Raw genomic sequence first — 17,298 nt, forward strand, 5'->3', positions numbered from 1 at the left:
CAAAAATAATCTTTAAATATTCGTTATATTTATAAGTTTATTTAAGAATATTATTATAGAATAAGCCAGGCCAGTTTTTATAAATTTATATTTATTAAATATTTATATAAAATTTATTTATCTAAGCTATTATCTTAACTAATTTATTAATTATTTTATAATTTTAAATTAATATTTTATAATTTATAGATATAAGTAAAGATATATTAAGTTTTATTGATATTATTTTTTAATTTATTTAATTATTATATTGTTTTAAGATCTTTAGTTTTTTTTTTTTAAAAAGCTTTAATAACTTTAAAGACTTCGAACTTTAAGTTTACAAAATTTGATATATTATTATTATATATATTAAGAATATATTTATAAATTTTTATAAAAAGTAATGGTTCGGTTATCGAGTAATAATATATCGAAGTTATAGACTATAAAGTTTCTTTAAAATAGTTTCGGGGTAGCTTCGAGGTAGCTCTCTTCGGGTTAAAGCTACCCCGAAATTTAAGATATTTTAAATAAAAAAACTAAAAAACTTAATAACTTTACAAATTTCGAACTTCAGCTTTAGAAAAATTAATATATTAATATTATATATATTAAGAATATTTAAATAAATTTTTATAAAAAGTGATGGTTCGGTTATTAAGTAATAATATATTAAAGTAAAATAGCTTCGGGGTAGCTCGCTCCGGGTCAAACCTACCTCGAAACCTACCAATGCTAATAGGGAGTTTCAGACCACTTTTTTTAGGTGTGGATTTTTCAGATCGTGGGAATTTCAGCGATTTGCCACCAACCGTTGGTGGCAAATCGCTCATTTTCCCACGATCTGAAAAATCCACGCCATCCACCAATGCTACCCTGGGGTAGCATTGGTGAAGAAAATCGGCCTCTTTAGTGGATTTCTCGTGTCGATATTCTATATCTCTTAGCAAATCTATCCAATTAGAAGGCCTTCCTTCTTACCACTACTACTATTACCTTCCATTACTACTATTACCTCCCATTACTATCACCTCCCACACGTCTACGTCTTTCCTACCGTCGTTCCTACCGTCGTTCCTACCACGCCGTCGCGGACCCCCCCCCCTCAATGGCGCGAAAGAAAGCCCCTACGGATAAGTTAGGGTTAGGGTTAACCCCTAAGGATTAGATACGGGGAAGATTACACGGTTTTCTCGGGCAATGACTAAGCGGATTTATCACAAATCCACCAAAGAAGCCTATTTGGTAGTGGGGGTGTTCAGACCAATTCAGACCAATCCATTTTGTCACAGCTGAAAGTCTGAATATTCCACGATTCCACAGCAAAAAAAAAAGTGGTCTGAAACCCCCTAATATATACCCAGGGGTGAATATCTCATATCAGCCAAACCACCAAAAAAATGAGGCTTGGCAGGGTTTCCTACTCAGACCCACTGCGTGGGGCCTTTCTGAGACTATTCCAGCTTGAGGGCAAGACAAAGCATTGCAGTCACGCGCTTGCCAACTATGAGGGCTAGCTCTTTCATCTAAGCTACTCACATGGCCTTCGACTTCGTGGTGGTGACCGATGCTTGGTCTTGGTATGGCTATTGTTTGCGACATGAAGAGGTTGCCGAGGAGTTGTCAACTGTAATACTGAAAAACCTGTGGGTTAACATTCTGTAGGAAATCCTGTCTATGCCACAAGTTCTTCGTTCGGTGCTCTCTGGCGTGTGAATATCTGGATCTGGCAGGATCCTCCAGAAGCCATATGATCGGATCTCAGCGGAGAAGACACAATGTGTTTGGATACGACGAAAGGAAGAAGGTTAAAGGGAAGCTTTGCGTCTCGATGCTTTCTTTCTTTTCGGGAGTCAGATTTAAGAAGAAAAAAGCCGTGCAGGACTCCAGTAAACTTGCTTCTGGCCAGGCTGGTTCTTCGGTGACTCCGCCACGTGGCTTATTGATGGGACTGGTGTGCCTGATAGGCTTTGAGATCATTGACGGGAGCAGTGGCTCTCCCACGCCCCTCGTAATCTACTGCCAGCCAAAAATATCATCTGGCGCGCTTCTAGCGCTTCAAAGAGCCATGTATCTTCAAAACACGGCCAGCGGGCGGCAATCGCAAGTACCAGATCTGATGCAGGAACAAGCACATGACACACCCCACGATAACTTTCCGTTCATAGACTGAGCGATCTCGAACAATCATCGCCTCCCGAGACGAGTTAACCCTTGAAGTATTCGTGGGTCTCTACGCTGCGTGAAAGGAAGTTCGCCTTGTGCTCTCTGCCGCCTTGAATCATTTCTATATTGTCAGACGGGCCACGGCCAGAACGGCACGGCTCTCTGTTCGTTTGGGGCTTATCCGTTGAACCGAATAATACAAAAATTGCTGTCTCGGAGTTACGCGTCATGCGTCTCGGGCCCATATATTTTGTTTCGTCCCCTCCGACGACTCCCCAATCCTTTTCTTCCACTCATCTCATGTTCTTAGTGCACTCACCAGCGTCATCAATCGTTCAGTGCAAGCAAATTCGCACAGCCACACTCACAAGATGAATACCATTCTCTACCTTTTTCTAGCAGCAATCATCAATGCCAAGGCACAGACAGCTTTTTCAGCAACTAACGGCCTTCCTTCTCCTCCAGCGAGTGTGGTACCATCGGCACCAGCGCCCCTTGGAAACACGGCACTTTGGGAACAAGCGATTACATTAGATTCTGCGAACAACATCACCGGCAATCATGCTAACCAATACTTCTACTCGTCGGTCGCATGGTGGCAGTCTCTCGAGAACAGCAGCAACAGCTATTTCTCGGGATCGCCGAGCTCTGTTGACGCAGGACCACACTTTTCTCAACTCCTACAGATCATACAAAATTACCCGATCCGCTACGATCAAGCGCAGGCTTCAGATCCCAAACAAACCCCAAGTAAGCGAGGCCCAGATGAAACTTGGAAATTGGCCTAATCTTTCCTATTGCAGTCACTATCATGCAAATTCCTGAACAAACAATCAAATCCTTCGGTGCATCAGGCGCATGGTGGCCTAATGATCTCAACTACTTTCCCTCCGAGCAACAGCAAAATCTATCGGAGCTACTCTTCTCGAAGGATTGGCTCTATCTAAGCGGCTACCGATACAACATGGGCGCCAGTGGAGATCACGATATTGTCACTGTAAAGACTGACGATGCTCCCGTAAATCGAGGAGTCGAGTCCTTTATGAAAACCGACGGGACTTATGACTGGACTCGTGATGGCCCAGGAATGTACTATTTGCGTGCGGCAGAAGCTGCAAATGTGTCATCCATCACATTCTTCGTCAACGCAGCGCCTTCTGGCTTGAACGCCACCACCGCGTCTTCAGCGCCCTGTGGTGGGACTTTAGAAGCGACTGCAATACCAGCGTTTGTCACCTACATTGAAACAGTGTTGGCCTATTGGGCTGACCAAGGCATCACCATTGAATACATTTCCCCCATGAACGAGCCCGATGACTCGTTCTCCAGTTGCGGCCAGGAAGGCATGGCTGTACCTCAGAGCATTCGCACTGCTGTATTTCAACAACTCCGAGCCGCTTCATCAGCGTCAACCTCAGCCGGCGCAAAAGCCGTGAAGATCATGGGCGACGAGACGAGTCAGATTGCCAGCCAGGCGCTGATGCACTATGGGAACTGGTTGCCGGAGACTCTTACAGGCCAGTACATTGATGCAATTGCGGTGCATATGTACGATTGGCCAGATGATGCGACGCTCTTGAACTTTAGGCAGCTTGTCAAAAACTGCTCGGTATCAGGCTTTCCACCACCAGTCAAGATGACGGAAATCTCATCGTTTCAATCGGCATCGGGTATGCGCAGTGAATGGGGATGGACTGGGCCTTCGGTCATGAGCGCGCAGTACGATCCCACAATGTCCAGTGCGCTCGACATGGCACGCATGATCTGGCAGTGGTTGACCCTCGTCAATGCCGAGTCTTTCGATTGGTGGACAGCCGTAAGCACCATGGTTCCCTGCTCTCCGAGTACTGATGCCAGTTGCGCAACCACTATTCAGAACGGCAGCGGCTGGAATGATGCCCTCATCTACATTGACGCAAATTATCGAACCACGAAAGACTACAATTTCTACCTGACCAAGCGCTTCTGGGTCTTCCGCCACTTCACACAGTTCATCCGCCCGGGCTCTGTACGCTACGACATCCCCAACGAGGTGCTGCCATACGGTACCGTGGCTGTAGCATCATTGGGTACGAATAATGTGTGGCAAGCGACCTTTATCAATCGCAACAATACCGCTCAAGTCGTCACGATGAATTTACCTAGAACAGGAGGAAGGATTCAAAGGTTGATACAAACGACTGACGATGTAGATTGGGGCGATTTGGAATGGCCAAAAGTGGCTTCGAATAACGACATCTCGTTAACGCTGCCGGCGCGTGGGGTGTTGACGGTGCAGTTCAGTGTCTCGGGACCACTGAGTGGCAGGCATCCTGAGGGTGATGGTGGCAGTGTGGAGTATCATGATCATCATCGGCCTACACAACCGCGACGTTGGGGCCAGAAAGGGCGTGGTTAATTGGGTTCGGGTTCCCTCGGGGAGAACACGCCCGAGAGCACGTGCGGAGCTGGATGGGCTTGATCTCTCAGCGAGGCACAACGGTGATGATGTAGAATGCATGTAGATTCAGTGGTGGGGCCATCAGCTATTATGTAGCTGATGGAGAACAAAGCACTGCTATCTATGGCTAGCTATATGAAAGGAACAATGATGGAATATGCATGGAAGGATGTAGAAGGGACGCATGCATAGAACATGAAGGAACTAGACACGCTGACATGATCTGAGTGACGTTGAAGTGCCTCCTAGATTTGATTGTTGCGGCTGTTTTCATGATGCAGTAGCCGTCATACATGAATACAGCATCCCCATATCGATGAAAATCAATGGAAATTGTGACATACCCACTGATTAGAAACCTTGTTCTCCGTGCGGATTCGGTGGACTTGGAGTAAGAGTGGAGGCTTGGATACGAGGATCGCTGCTGCCGGGCTATGGGGCTTGTGCCATAACACGCTGTTCAAAACATTGTACTTGAGGACCCCAGGAGAGCAATCATGGCGGTTTTGCAAGAAGCTATGGCACAGATTGCTAAGAATGACAGATTCAGAGTGGAGAAGGGGACATGAGAAATGTTCCGCCAACAGATGCTGCTCCGGCAGGCTTGCCCTTGGGATCTAACGGTAAGACTATGGAGCAAAAGTCGTGCGCGGAGGCCGAAACCTTTTATGAAATTGTGACGATGTTCGCAAATCTCTCTAAAAACTGTCACTTTATCTACAAGGGACAAGGAATTCCCTTGAATTTTATGCATTCATTCCTTTCTAAGATAAATTGAAATCCCCCCTATGCACGACTTACGCTACATCATCTTAGGAGCAGCTGTGTCTCATAATTCCGTAACTGTTTGCATACCCAATCTGCAGGTCATTGGTCGGATCACAGCTCGTGTTCCATATATCCACGTACTAGATACAGAGTACTACTCTTTACGATCTATCTCTCCTCTTGTCAGGGACACATACGGTTGTTTCACCAGTGATAGGCAACAGACCCCTCCGTGCAGCACGTGCCTATTCGAATCCGGATTCGTCACTTGGAGATGGACACCACAATCCTCTGGGATTGTCTCTCCCTTAGGCATAGTGTCCTTCGCATATAGAGTACTTCGATCAGGTTCCCCCCCCGTTTGGAGAATGCGGGTTGCCATTTACGACTGGACGGGTAACCAACAGGCAGAACGGAAGAGTAGGAGAGGTCGCCGTTCTCAGTGACAGGAAGTTTGACCTGTCGATATCGTTACTTCGCGTTCTGTTATGGTGTAGATATGGAGGTTGGCTGGGAGGGAGCTGAGGGCGGCAAGGGCTGTTGGCGGGAGGTCAGACGTGATGAGGGCGCTCTAAGAGTAGACGAGAAGGGGTGTGTAGAGGATTAAAACATGGTAACGCGGATTAAGTGGGCGTAGAGATGGAATTGGCATATGTCACTATGAAAGATTTGAGTCAGGGAGAGGCGCATGAATGGGTTTTTTCCTATAACTGAGGTGACTAGATTCTTCCACTCTCCCTAGCGATGATTCCGACGGCATCAGCTACAATGCTCAGATCTAACAGGGCAACGCGCCTACGTCTCATAGAGCGTCAAGAGCCTATCTTCTCTGCCACTTTAGCAGTCCCGGCGGCATAATCGTAAGTGGGAACCATTGTTGTGTTGTATATGTACAGGCACTATACGGGACGCGTTAGTCTTCATGGTTCATGATATCTTCTTCGAAAATCGCCGCACATACCGTTGCTCCGGGAGCCATTAGATAACAGGTATTTCCGTGCAGCATATTGCCATTCGAGTCCGGATTCGTGGTCTGCGAGTATGTTCCGCACTGTTCTGGGATACCATCGCCCGGCGGTGCAGAGCCGGACGGATAGGGGTTGTTCCAGTCGAGGACCTCGTCCTGTTCAAGATCCCGGCTGAGGGTGTACGATCGGGTTGTTAAGCCGGGGGCCCACATGATACCATATGCGAGGGGTTGGGTGTTATGGGCGTATACTTCGTATACGTGACTGTGACCGCAAGTGGTATCGTTGTAGACTTTGATTGTGAGGTAGGCCGGTACTGGTTCAGTCTTTGGTTTTTGGTCTTGGTGGCGGGCGGAGATGAGCGCGTGATCCGGCGACGGAGATGTGCTCACGATGCCAGCACAGAGGGCATAGATGACAAGGAGGACGAACGTGGTCGAAGACATGATAGATATCGCAATTTTAGAAGAATTTTGAGTTGAGGATCCGGTTATTTGGCACAGCCAATCGGATAGAGGTTGGTGGGGATAAGATGGCGAGTACGACTGATGACTATTGTTTGTAGTGGATAGAAGTGTAAAGTGGAGATGTAGTTGAAGGTGGTGGAAACTTTGATAAAGAGTATTTTGAAAACAAAGGCAAGAAGCAGGAACAACGGGTCCTTTATATTGACCATCTTGCTAGTGTAAGGACCAGGATAGTTGGCTCATGACTCCAGGAGTTTGAAGATTTGTTTCACTGCGTTTCATTTCAAGTGGCAAGGTATCATCGCGATGGTTGGTTAGGACTTCTTAGGCACACTCCCTAGTGGTGGAAACTTCGCTCCGTGTAAGTTTTGGCTGTTGCAGATGGGTACTCATCTTGGGACTTGAAGAAGTCATTTGTGGCTGCCTTGACTGGACGGGCTTGAAACCCGGACAAAGACTCATGTTTGTTTTGATTCCAGTTGAGGGCTCGTTTCAGATGCTTTGCTAAACTATATGACCTGAAACTTGTTAGAGATCGTAACCCTTTAAGACAAATTTCTGTTCATAGTTTTCCATACACCGTGTACACAAGTATCATTCCTTTATATTCCTAATCTTGAAAGCTTCATGTTATGAATCTTGAAATCAGAAGCAATGGCATGGTATATATATTGTAACGATTGGGTGCGATTGGCGTTTGTAGACTCTTTCTGCAGCTCATTCACTTCACAAGACGCCCGGTCAACCAATTGGACAAGGGCTGACTAATACACGCGCTTCTATCACTCCACCTTGTCTACGCGACGCCTTCCAATGCATCTTCAAATTGTCTTCATACCTTCCGTAGCTTTGTCTACGTACTTGGCAGCACTTGACCTGTCGGGCCAGCTGCTATTGGTCTCATTGCCGACAACTACTGTACAGGATTTGGACCTCATACCCCGGATCTCATGATTAAAGGTCCAGATTTTACAGCAGTGCTTGCCAGAAGAGAAGGCTCTGTCTAATTGGGCTTCCTTCCTAGCCGTTCAGACACTGACCAGATAACAGAGTAAGAGCTACCCATACCCACCACAAGCCGAACTTACTCACGGCTACATAGGTACATCTCGCTCAATGGTTGTTTTCAGTCCTTCCCCTTATTGACATCTGCAAGCAAACAACAAAGCGGACACGTCATCAACACGCATAATCAGCAAACATTCTCAACACACTTGATTGGTACAGCAACCTCGCGCATCTCGGAACGCTTTCCTCCTGCCGGCTCCAAACAGCCATCCCACCCACATGATCGCTAAACCCTGCCAACCTCTCATTTACCCATCTCACTTCTGCCTTGCATAAAGGCCTCGCTTGAGTCATGTCTTCCCGCGCCTTCAGCTCCGTCGTCTTGAATGAGCTGCTCAAGGAAATTGAGCAGATCGAAGAAGGGATTGGTCTTGATGACGAAAAATGGGCGGCAGCCATGACGACGAAACATTCTCGTGCAATTCAGGAGGAGCCCGTCGTGTACCTGACAGAGGAAGATAATTTCTTAGCAAGACAGTACCTGGCTCGGTACAAAGAGCTGGGCATGGATCTTGCTGACAGAGCCACCCGATTCATCCGTGACAAGCACGCTGCGGATATCAGGGAGTATTTAAAGACCAAGCACGAGAACCGGTCTGCCTTGATTGAGCATGATTCTACGGAGGATAATCAGTACTTTTTACCTAGTGACGATAGGGCGCCTACGTGCTTTGAGGAATGGTTCGCTGTCACCGAGGTTTGGAGGCTAACACTGGCGATGAAAGAAATTCCTTTCCAAGATGCCGCTTTTGGAACGCCCGGATGTCTTCTCAGTCCTCTGCCAAAGCCTTGGGAGGACAAACTGAACGAATGCATGCAAATCACAGATGGCTCGGCCATCCTCCCCGTCCCCAAAGGCTACGGTCTTTCCATCACGAGACATGATCTCAATTCGATCCTGCCTACGTCAGATGCCAACACAGATCTATCAGGACTCCTCAGCGACACCATTAGAGATCAGTGGTTCCGGATTCTCATCTCTTACCGAAATCAGCGCAAGCCTGGCAGCACCGTCGTTGTTCCCTCCGATAGTCTGGATTTGGCTGGTGCAACACCTCAAGAGGTTTCGGAAAAGGCGATGTTGGTGAACGCGGATATCGATATGATCCTGTTCCCAACTGTCATCAAAGAGCAGGACCACTGCATCCTCCTCGCGGCGTGTCCACAGAGGCGTGCGATTGCTGTCTACGACTCTCTGGGACCCGAGTCGACCAAGGCACTGCAAAAGAAGCGTCCTTGGATCAAGGAGGGAGAAGTACAATTGGAAGAGGCGGTTTGGGAGGTGATGTGGCTTCAATGCACACTGCAAGGCGAAGAGGCTGCGAGTGGAGTTTTCATGTTCATCACTGCCTTGTTGCTCTGTCGGAACAAAACCCTTGTTGGCGGCTATTCCAAAGATGACTCGTTGTTTCTAAGACGGTACATTGCGGCGGTCATCTGCATGGGGGAACTGCCAGAAGATTTCTAGATTGCAGTATGTACCGCTTCGTGCTGGTTATGGTACGGGATGAACGCAGCTCACAGCGAAATCACTTCTTTTTGCAATCGATGGTCTGTGGGGGCACCTCGGTGGAGTTTGAAGAGACAATTAGCACATAGAATCAATCAAGCAGCTTCTGTCATCATTATTGGCAACCACAATTGCATCGCGTACCTACCTCCCTAAGATAGCAGGGGTGTCATGACTCCTTAACGGCGAGCAGAGAGCTTGCGCGGCAACAGGAAAAGACCTTTTCAGGGCCTTCAACCGCCATGTTGACACCGTTTTCCCGGGATCTTCCTATATGGAGGACTTATCGGCGCTTCGCCACAAACATCATGGTATTTCAGTCACCCTCTTCCACCCAAAGTTTCCCGCGCTTAAAAACAGTACATCTTCTTATGCAAGCAGAAAGGAATCTCGGCAAGCATCCGGGTCATACCACGTCACCAGTAATATCAAGACCTGTGGGGAAAGGCTCCCATGTTAACGGTCAGTCGACAAAGAAGCAAACTCTTCGGTCGCGAGCACACCACGCGAAGAAGGACCCTCTGGTGCGTGGACCCTCCAGCAACCCCCCTTGCAACACGCTGGATTACCTTAGGAGCTAAGCACGTACGAAGGCCGGCGTATAAAGTCCTAGATGCCAAGAATCCTACGCGCAAGATCTCGAATTGCGATGAAGGACACAAGGTACCCGGCTCAATCCTAGGAGTCACCATACACCAGCGTCGCCGGAGGTACCTGGACTAAAGTATGTGTATGCGACCGTATCGCTTTGCTGAAAAGAAAGCCAGAAAAAGCAAGTCCAAGTGGAAGCGACCGCAGCATGTTAAAAGACCTGCGATGATATATGATCAGTTGTCCCGGAGAGGTCTCTGTTTGAAAAAGTCATCAACTGTGTTCTTCACGATCATTGTATGTTTTATGGCTAGCGATCCTTCACATAGCAGCAAAGTCGCAATCATGACATGGATGAGCTATGAACCCTATCGTCAGATTTACCGTCTTCTGGAGGATAGAACGGCTGTTGAGCAAGGTTATAATATTTGCAAAACCAGCCAAGAGTACAGCAGGAGAGCTTAAGGTTGACGTTCACGTTCGGTCGTGCGCGTCCAGATTGTCTAGCTCGCCGTAGTCGATCTCCCCAACCCCAAGGCGCTGTGCAATGAACTTACTCTCAATTCCTCCGGCGCCACTTTCAACCATGCCCTCAAGTGCCGTCGCGGCCCTCGCCAACAGGCGGCTTGAAACCTCAACGCCAGCACGTCTCGGTAGCAATAAGTTGGCTACTCGACTCGTCTGGGTCGCCGCCATGAAAATGTATCCAACCATGAACGGAAGCTGATTCTCTTTCTCCAAATAGCCGGGACCAAACATCTCGAGCAATTGAGGTTTGCACACGTCGTTGACGTTGCGTAAGAGCATCCAACAAAATCTGTGCATTCGTAGGTAATCGACGCTCATTTCAAGTGTTTCGGCGTGTAGGGCATTGGCGAGATCTTCGAGAAAGTCGGTTGTCGGCATCGATCCGCTGTTGCTTTTGGGTTTGCGAATGAGCGAGCCGGACGCAGCAGTCTTGACCTTGGTGGACTTTTTCTCCGCATTCTCACTCTCACTCTCACTATCGTCCTCTATCTTTGCATCTATTATCGGTTTAATACAGTCAGGCGTCCAAGTCACGGTGTGCTGATTTTGACAGTATCTCCCCTTAAAGAGCGCACCAACAGCGCACAGTTCAGACAGAGCTCTCGGGCCTTTGGCAGAAGCTATCGCAGCATTTCTCCTACGGTTGCGGGCAAACGCAGTGGCAGAGTACCCCACGCTCAGAAGGAAACGCTTAAGATATCCCTCCAAGTCTTTTGGAGGATCACCAACAAAGAACTTCTCGGTACTTTGCAATGCAATGAGCAACTCCATGTCTTTCCATGCTTTCGATAGGAACTTCTCCTGCCGGATAGCATTATACAGGTGACCAGTGTACATGATTGAGCCCCAGGCGTTGGCGAAAGCGATGCCCACTTCTTGTGCTGTCTTTTGGATGGCAAACGAGAAGAGGCCGCAGATAAGAGGGTATTGTTTCAGCAGTCGGAAAGGCTCCGGAGGTGGCAGCGTCACTGCGGCTTTGACCTGTTTGAGCGTCTGTTAGCCAAGTTGAAAAGTCCAGAACTCCTGTCCTTACTGCTTTCATCTTATCCGCTACCATATCGTGGCGTATCCACTCTTCAATGACTCTGAGGCTCTCATTAAACTGGAAGTCGTTCTGCCTGGGCCAGTTTTCAACACGGAGTGATTTATGGAAATCGAAATTCTGCGAGATAGACGCCCTGATAGCGTTGGCAGTCTGTTGAAGCTCTGCATGTCCACGGGCGACATCTCGACCGAGGACGTGTTGAGCATCGAGGAAGCACTGGGCAGCGAATACAAGCCACAGCGGGATGAGTCTTCCAGGGGCCATTTGACGGATGCCTCGGATGAGCTCGTCCTCCGCTAACGGTGACTTTGAAGTGATCATGGTCATAAGCATCAGGTCAGGAAATGCTTCCATCAAAACAAGGCTATCATCGTGGACCTTGTCCCTGGCGGACTTCTTAGTCCAATCGTTTCTCATGTCACGGGCTCCAAAGTGACCAGGCTTATAGATTGGGACAGAGTCAGGACTTATGATTCTTTGCAGGCCTTCAAGAACGATGTATGTGGGCACCATGACCTCCTCTGCCAGATCGTAAACCTCAAAGTTGAAAAGGTCATTCGATTGTTGTTTGCTGCTTGGGTCGTGACCGCGATGTAAGCACTGAACGCTATAAAAAATGTGCATGATACTCTCGTAGTCGGACTTTTCCGGAAATCGCTGCAAGCAATCCTGCTCCATACTGCGGACAAAATCGATGGCGGTGTTCGTTGTTATAGAGACCGCAACAAGACTTAGGCCGCCATCTCTGTAGTTTGCCCATAGCTGGCGAAGGAAAGAGCGGATGTTTCTCACGTCCTGGAACAGACAGTGAGCCGCCAGATATTGCTCCTCTCTGCTTCGCAACTTTTCCGCTTCATAGGTAGGTTCCGGAACAGCCTTATTACCTGTTTCCTGCTTGACATCAGGCGCATCAAGGAATGTTTGAGAAGGTTCTTGGATGTCTAATCCAACAAACATGTTGCTGATTTGTCCATTAATCTGTGTGTCTGAATTTCCTTGTCCATTCCCATTTGAGGATGGCTTTGAGAGAAAGTCGTCTATCAACTCGGGTGGCATACGAGGCTTGAGTATCTCACGTGTGCGCTCGAGGATGTCGAGAAAGTAGGCATGGCTCTTGTTGCTCTCCTCAATGTCAACGGACATCTCAGCCTCTGCCCGGCTACGGGACCAAGTGTTGTGTTGCTGGCGAAGCTCTACGGCGCGATTGAGAACCCTGGCCAGAGTCGCCGGTACTTCTACCGCTGGCTTGGTGAATCGAGCAATGCATTCAGCCAAAGTAACAAAGTCCTTGACTTGTATGGTGTACTTGGGTGCATCTGCTGAGATTTGGAGATCTTTCAATGGCGCTGCATCTCCTTTAGCCACATCTTTGGCTTTCTTGCGTGCCGCTCCCTTCAGTCGCTGCGAGGGACGAGCGGGTTGGTGCAAAGAGGTAGGCGGAACAGTTGGGGATAGAAGGTCGGCAGGATAGCCGCATTGCTTTGCTTTGACCGCGAGCCATTTGGCAATGGAGTCAGTGTCTTGTTTGTAGGTCTGGTAATTCGATTGGAGGAAGTTGGGCAACATGATGACTGTGGGATAGGACTTGGCTCATCAACACATTGAAAAGTTTTCACGGTTGTGAAAGCTGAGTGAAGGTAGTGAGTAAAAAGGTAGGGAGGGGACAAAGAAATGCGGAAGTCTGAGGACTACGAGAGAATGTTTGATGCAATGCATAGATAGGGTAGTGGAACTAAATTTGATGGGGGAATGTGGAGAGCGGAAGCTTCCGCCGTCAATTAATCGTGGTCCCACCGTCCCACCAAAAGAGGTCGGCAACTAAAAGTCCTGGACGCCGAGACTTCTGCGCCAATATCTCGGATGACGCCCCCGCCTAAAGGGCTATCTGAACAATGCGCTTGAGAATTATGTCGGAACTGCACCTAGTCCCAGCCAGGTTTAGGGCCCAACGCCCCGATGACGCCCAAAAGAGGTCCCGCCAATTCAATTCACACGCTTCCAGAGCCGAGTCTCAAGCCAGTAACCTAAGGTATACCAATGAGTTCATGAGTGGAGCTCGTGTGATAGAATCGCAGGCATATGTCGCCATGGAACCGTCTTTCGACATCATATGCCAAAGCAACGAGCGAAAACGCAATCGTTCATGGTGAAAAAGCATTGTGGTTAGGGTCGGTAGGGGAAAATTTCTTTGTAGGCATGTAGAAACATGAGCAAGAACTGGACCGCTGTACCAATGAAGTCTGTGGTCTTACAAGGTTATGCTCATCGATACTTTCCCAGTCAGAACGGCTTCTAATCTGGTTGGAACAATGAAAAGCGTGCTTGCTGGGCTTGTTCTCGTTACGGATGTGGTCATTTCCTAGTTTTTCAATGCCATGCCTGTTCAAAATAGATTCCGGGGCCAACTACCCACCAGTGACCTGCCCGATCGCGTCCTGGGCCGCGAGGGTGGCTAAGATCGTGTTTGGAATCCCATTGAGCAGCTGAAGCTTGTCGGAGTCAAGGACTGTCAGAGCTTCGTACCTTCGCTGTGCAAGGACCATGTTTGGTTGAAGAGTCGAGGTATGGTGCGGCACCGGGGTAGCTTCAAAGAAAGACGTAGACGAAGACAGAAGGAACACGAAGTAGTGACTCAAGTAGTTGATGGAGTTCAGACTCTGCCAACTCGGGTTGGTCATTAGCTTACTGCATGTACATTTTCGCTAGCCGTTGTCGGCATGGACACCGCACTAGTCCTTGACAAGAAGATTTCCAAAGCGAGTAACAATTACATACTGCATAAAGAATCTACGTTGTCTTCCAGCTACTTCAAGTGCTGTGGTGAGTACCTTTTATCTTTCTCTTACCGAACTGCCTTCTTCAACAAAGAAGACATTTAGCAGTTTCTACTTCATACACTCCAGCGGGCTAATGTCTGTCGTTCCGGCATTTCTGGAGACGTACTCTGCCTACGACGCTTGCCTTCCTCATGTCGCTGAAGGACCCAAAGCGAGCCATCAAATAACGATAGCGTCTTCTGAAATGTTTCATGACCTTCAGGACAAACGATCCAATAGCGTCGAGCATACCATGTGGGAGTTTACCATGCGTGCTAGATGATTTTATGAACTGCTCTTGTGGGACAGCTTCAGTTGTCGGCTGCTCGTTCAGTGTTGATTACCTCCTAGTAAGTCTACGATCGGATTGATACTGTTGTGGTTTAGCTTTAGCCTTGGGTGTCTTCTTGAAAGACGTTTCCCAAGAGGTTTATGTTGTGAAGGTGATAATAAAAAATATCGGTCAATGTATCACAAGCAGAAACGGACTACCAAAATGAGAAAGGAGAACTCTGTCTAAGCGATAATTGAAGACTGTGCACGGCGGAAATAGGCAGTATAAAAGACTGTTGATAAAGAAAATGCTATGAGATTGGGTCAAAATTCTTGGTCGCCCTTGTTGCACGGTTTTCCCACCTACACTTCGGAATTCCAAGACGCGTGATCGATCGCAGTCGTAGTCTTAGCGCCCGCAGGATGGGCACCTCTCGATCCTGAGATGCTTGATATTGCATGTTCTCCCATTACGGAGTACGGTCTGGCACTTGGTTTGATGGGTCTTGCACACGCCGTTGGAGTTGCGACAATTGCCCTTCATGCCTTTCCCAGGACCTCCACAATGGTGCGATTTCGTCATTCTGTTTGAAGTATAGGGTGCGTTTTATGATGTGGATTGAAGGTTCAAGTGCTGTGGTGTGTGGGATACTATGATTTGTTATCGTAGCTGTAGTCTATGCTAAAAGAAGAGTTGTAAATGTGAAGACGAAAAACGAAGAATATGTAGGCATAATTGAGCCTTGACTGGTGCAAAGAGTGTTTGATGGCCGATTTCAAAGAGCGCTTTGATCTCTTTAAGTTTCGTCGCGAAGGGGTTTTGTTCTGTTACATGCCCGGAGAAAGGGAATTTGTCCGTGCATAAAGAAAGGTGTCACAACATACAGTACGACAGAGCAGATGCATTAATCCAGAAGGAGCACTCGGCGGAAAGCCGAGTAACAAAGAGAGCACAACGCATAAATAGAAACATTTACAACAAAACAGAAAAGCAACGCAGTCGTTGAGACAAAGAAAATGGTGTCAAGGGCTTGAATCCATGCAAGGGACTTCTCAGTCCGTTCGCAAACATGGTACCAATGGAGTTTGGCGATTCTTTCATTGGTCCTTGTTGCCACACATCTGCTGGGCACCAGCTATTCAAATAAGGAGAAACTTTCGCACAGAGTCTGCACACCATCCATCTAAGCATCCTCTGTTTCCAACCGAGACGCCAGGCTCAATTCAACGCCCATATTCATGGCTTCGAAATCTACAGAAAACGATCAAGATATTCGATCAGATCCACCGACGATGACGGCACTCACCTTGCAAGAGATGAAAGATGGAGTACCCGCACCGTCTGAGAATGACTCGATACATTCCAGCTCTGCACATTCCGACACTTCAACTCTGAATCACGACCAGGAGTCCTACGATCTGTTCAAACTCCGCGTTGAAAGGCTTTGCCAGATTCTCTGGCCTCCGCAGAAATCCATCAGACAAGCTTTGTCAAACAGCAAAACAGCAACACGTATGCGTGCAAGCAAATTCTTCCGTCTCATCATTCGCTCTCAGAAAGCACCACTCATCGAGCGCCTCCGAGGCGGCGACTACAACCGCATCGTGGGTATAACACTGCCGCTGTCAAAAGGCGAAGAGAGTCGCAATCGCAATCTCATTCTTCGGGTACCACGATGGGGCCAAGGCCCAACCGAAAGAGTAGTTGCCACTCTCGACTACTTGCGACGGAAGTCTACAATCCCAATAGCCACCACTATTGCGAAGGACTTCAGCAAAGAAAATCCGCTAGAGAGCCCCTACATTATTCAGAATCGCATCCCCGGAAGTAACCTCGAGGTTCTGTGGACCGAACTAAATCATTCGCAACGATGCACCGTCGCTTGTGAAGTAGGTCGTGTGATAAAAAGTCTTTTGGCACTCGAAAGTCCGGTGACAGGCCATGTCGAAGCATACTCCAATGGCATGGGGAGTACAGAGCCCCATACTATTGTCCCATTCGACTTGAAGAGTGCTGGTGGAGATCAATTCGAAGAGCCAGAGCAGCAAGCTTCAACTATCAAGGGAAATCCGCGTGAGAGCCAAACTACTCTGGACTTCTTCAAGTGTCAAATTGGGCGCTGGCGGGCAGTCGATGTCGCGAGAGAATCCCCTATGCTTGATCGGACGGTTGGCCTCTGGGATGGCGTGCTTAAAGTCGTCGAAGAAATGAACGACCTGGGCTTATTCATACCGAGATCTCATTGCCTCTGCCATGTTGACCTACATCCTCGTAATATCATGGCAAGCATAAAGCCGTCCGGCTGTATTCAAATCACAGGAATCCTCGATTGGGACGAAGCAGTCATTGCACCAAAGTTCGTGAACTGTGAGCCTCCAGGATGGCTCTGGGGTTTCGATCCGGATGATCTTCCGCACGATGATTTACCCACTTGGCCATATGAGAGACCGGGAGCCAACGAGGTGCCCTCAACTTTGCAGAGTCAAGAGCTCAAGCGCATTTTTGAACATCACGCTGGATCTGAATACGTAAGCCTAGCGTACCATGAGCACTACCGCATGAGCCGGGGCCTGTTCCGACTGGCAGTGTTCGGGCTGACTTCAAGCGAGAACTACAGCACGGCGGAGAGGATAATTTGTGATTGGGAGAGGCTTCGTCAGTCTTTGATGTGGTGA

At 48.1% G+C, this 17,298-nt stretch overlaps 6 protein-coding genes across 6 annotated transcripts; 3 read left to right on the plus strand and 3 right to left on the minus strand.

Moving 5' to 3' along the window:
* Window positions 1–2,519: 2,519 nt before the first annotated feature.
* On the plus strand, window positions 2,520–4,546 carry HO133_009439 (uncharacterized protein; the record flags this gene model as incomplete). Its single annotated transcript, XM_037300300.1, has 3 exons — window positions 2,520–2,898; window positions 2,952–3,964; window positions 4,025–4,546. The coding sequence occupies 3 exons, from the start codon at window positions 2,520–2,522 to the stop codon at window positions 4,544–4,546; spliced, it is 1,914 nt and encodes a 637-aa protein (XP_037155126.1).
* Window positions 4,547–6,168: 1,622 nt separating this feature from the next.
* HO133_009440 (uncharacterized protein) lies at window positions 6,169–6,770 on the minus strand (the record flags this gene model as incomplete). Its single annotated transcript, XM_037300301.1, has 2 exons — window positions 6,169–6,255; window positions 6,318–6,770. 2 exons carry the CDS (start codon window positions 6,768–6,770, stop codon window positions 6,169–6,171), a joined length of 540 nt encoding a protein of 179 aa, XP_037155127.1.
* Window positions 6,771–8,151: 1,381 nt separating this feature from the next.
* HO133_009441 (uncharacterized protein) lies at window positions 8,152–9,327 on the plus strand (the record flags this gene model as incomplete). The annotated part of the gene is made up of 1 exon (XM_037300302.1): window positions 8,152–9,327. The coding sequence occupies one exon, from the start codon at window positions 8,152–8,154 to the stop codon at window positions 9,325–9,327; it is 1,176 nt and encodes a 391-aa protein (XP_037155128.1).
* A 1,107-nt stretch (window positions 9,328–10,434) lies between these two features.
* HO133_009442 (uncharacterized protein) lies at window positions 10,435–13,099 on the minus strand (the record flags this gene model as incomplete). The annotated part of the gene is made up of 2 exons (XM_037300303.1): window positions 10,435–11,469; window positions 11,522–13,099. The coding sequence occupies 2 exons, from the start codon at window positions 13,097–13,099 to the stop codon at window positions 10,435–10,437; spliced, it is 2,613 nt and encodes an 870-aa protein (XP_037155129.1).
* An 839-nt stretch (window positions 13,100–13,938) lies between these two features.
* Window positions 13,939–14,462, minus strand: HO133_009443 (uncharacterized protein; the record flags this gene model as incomplete). Its single annotated transcript, XM_037300304.1, has 2 exons — window positions 13,939–14,190; window positions 14,430–14,462. The coding sequence occupies 2 exons, from the start codon at window positions 14,460–14,462 to the stop codon at window positions 13,939–13,941; spliced, it is 285 nt and encodes a 94-aa protein (XP_037155130.1).
* A 1,399-nt stretch (window positions 14,463–15,861) lies between these two features.
* HO133_009444 (uncharacterized protein) lies at window positions 15,862–17,298 on the plus strand (the record flags this gene model as incomplete). Its single annotated transcript, XM_037300305.1, has 1 exon — window positions 15,862–17,298. One exon carries the CDS (start codon window positions 15,862–15,864, stop codon window positions 17,296–17,298), a length of 1,437 nt encoding a protein of 478 aa, XP_037155131.1.

Source organism: Letharia lupina (genome assembly GCF_014066315.1).
Source record: "Letharia lupina isolate WasteWater1 chromosome Unknown contig_6, whole genome shotgun sequence".
Lineage (NCBI taxonomy): Eukaryota > Fungi > Ascomycota > Lecanoromycetes > Lecanorales > Parmeliaceae > Letharia > Letharia lupina.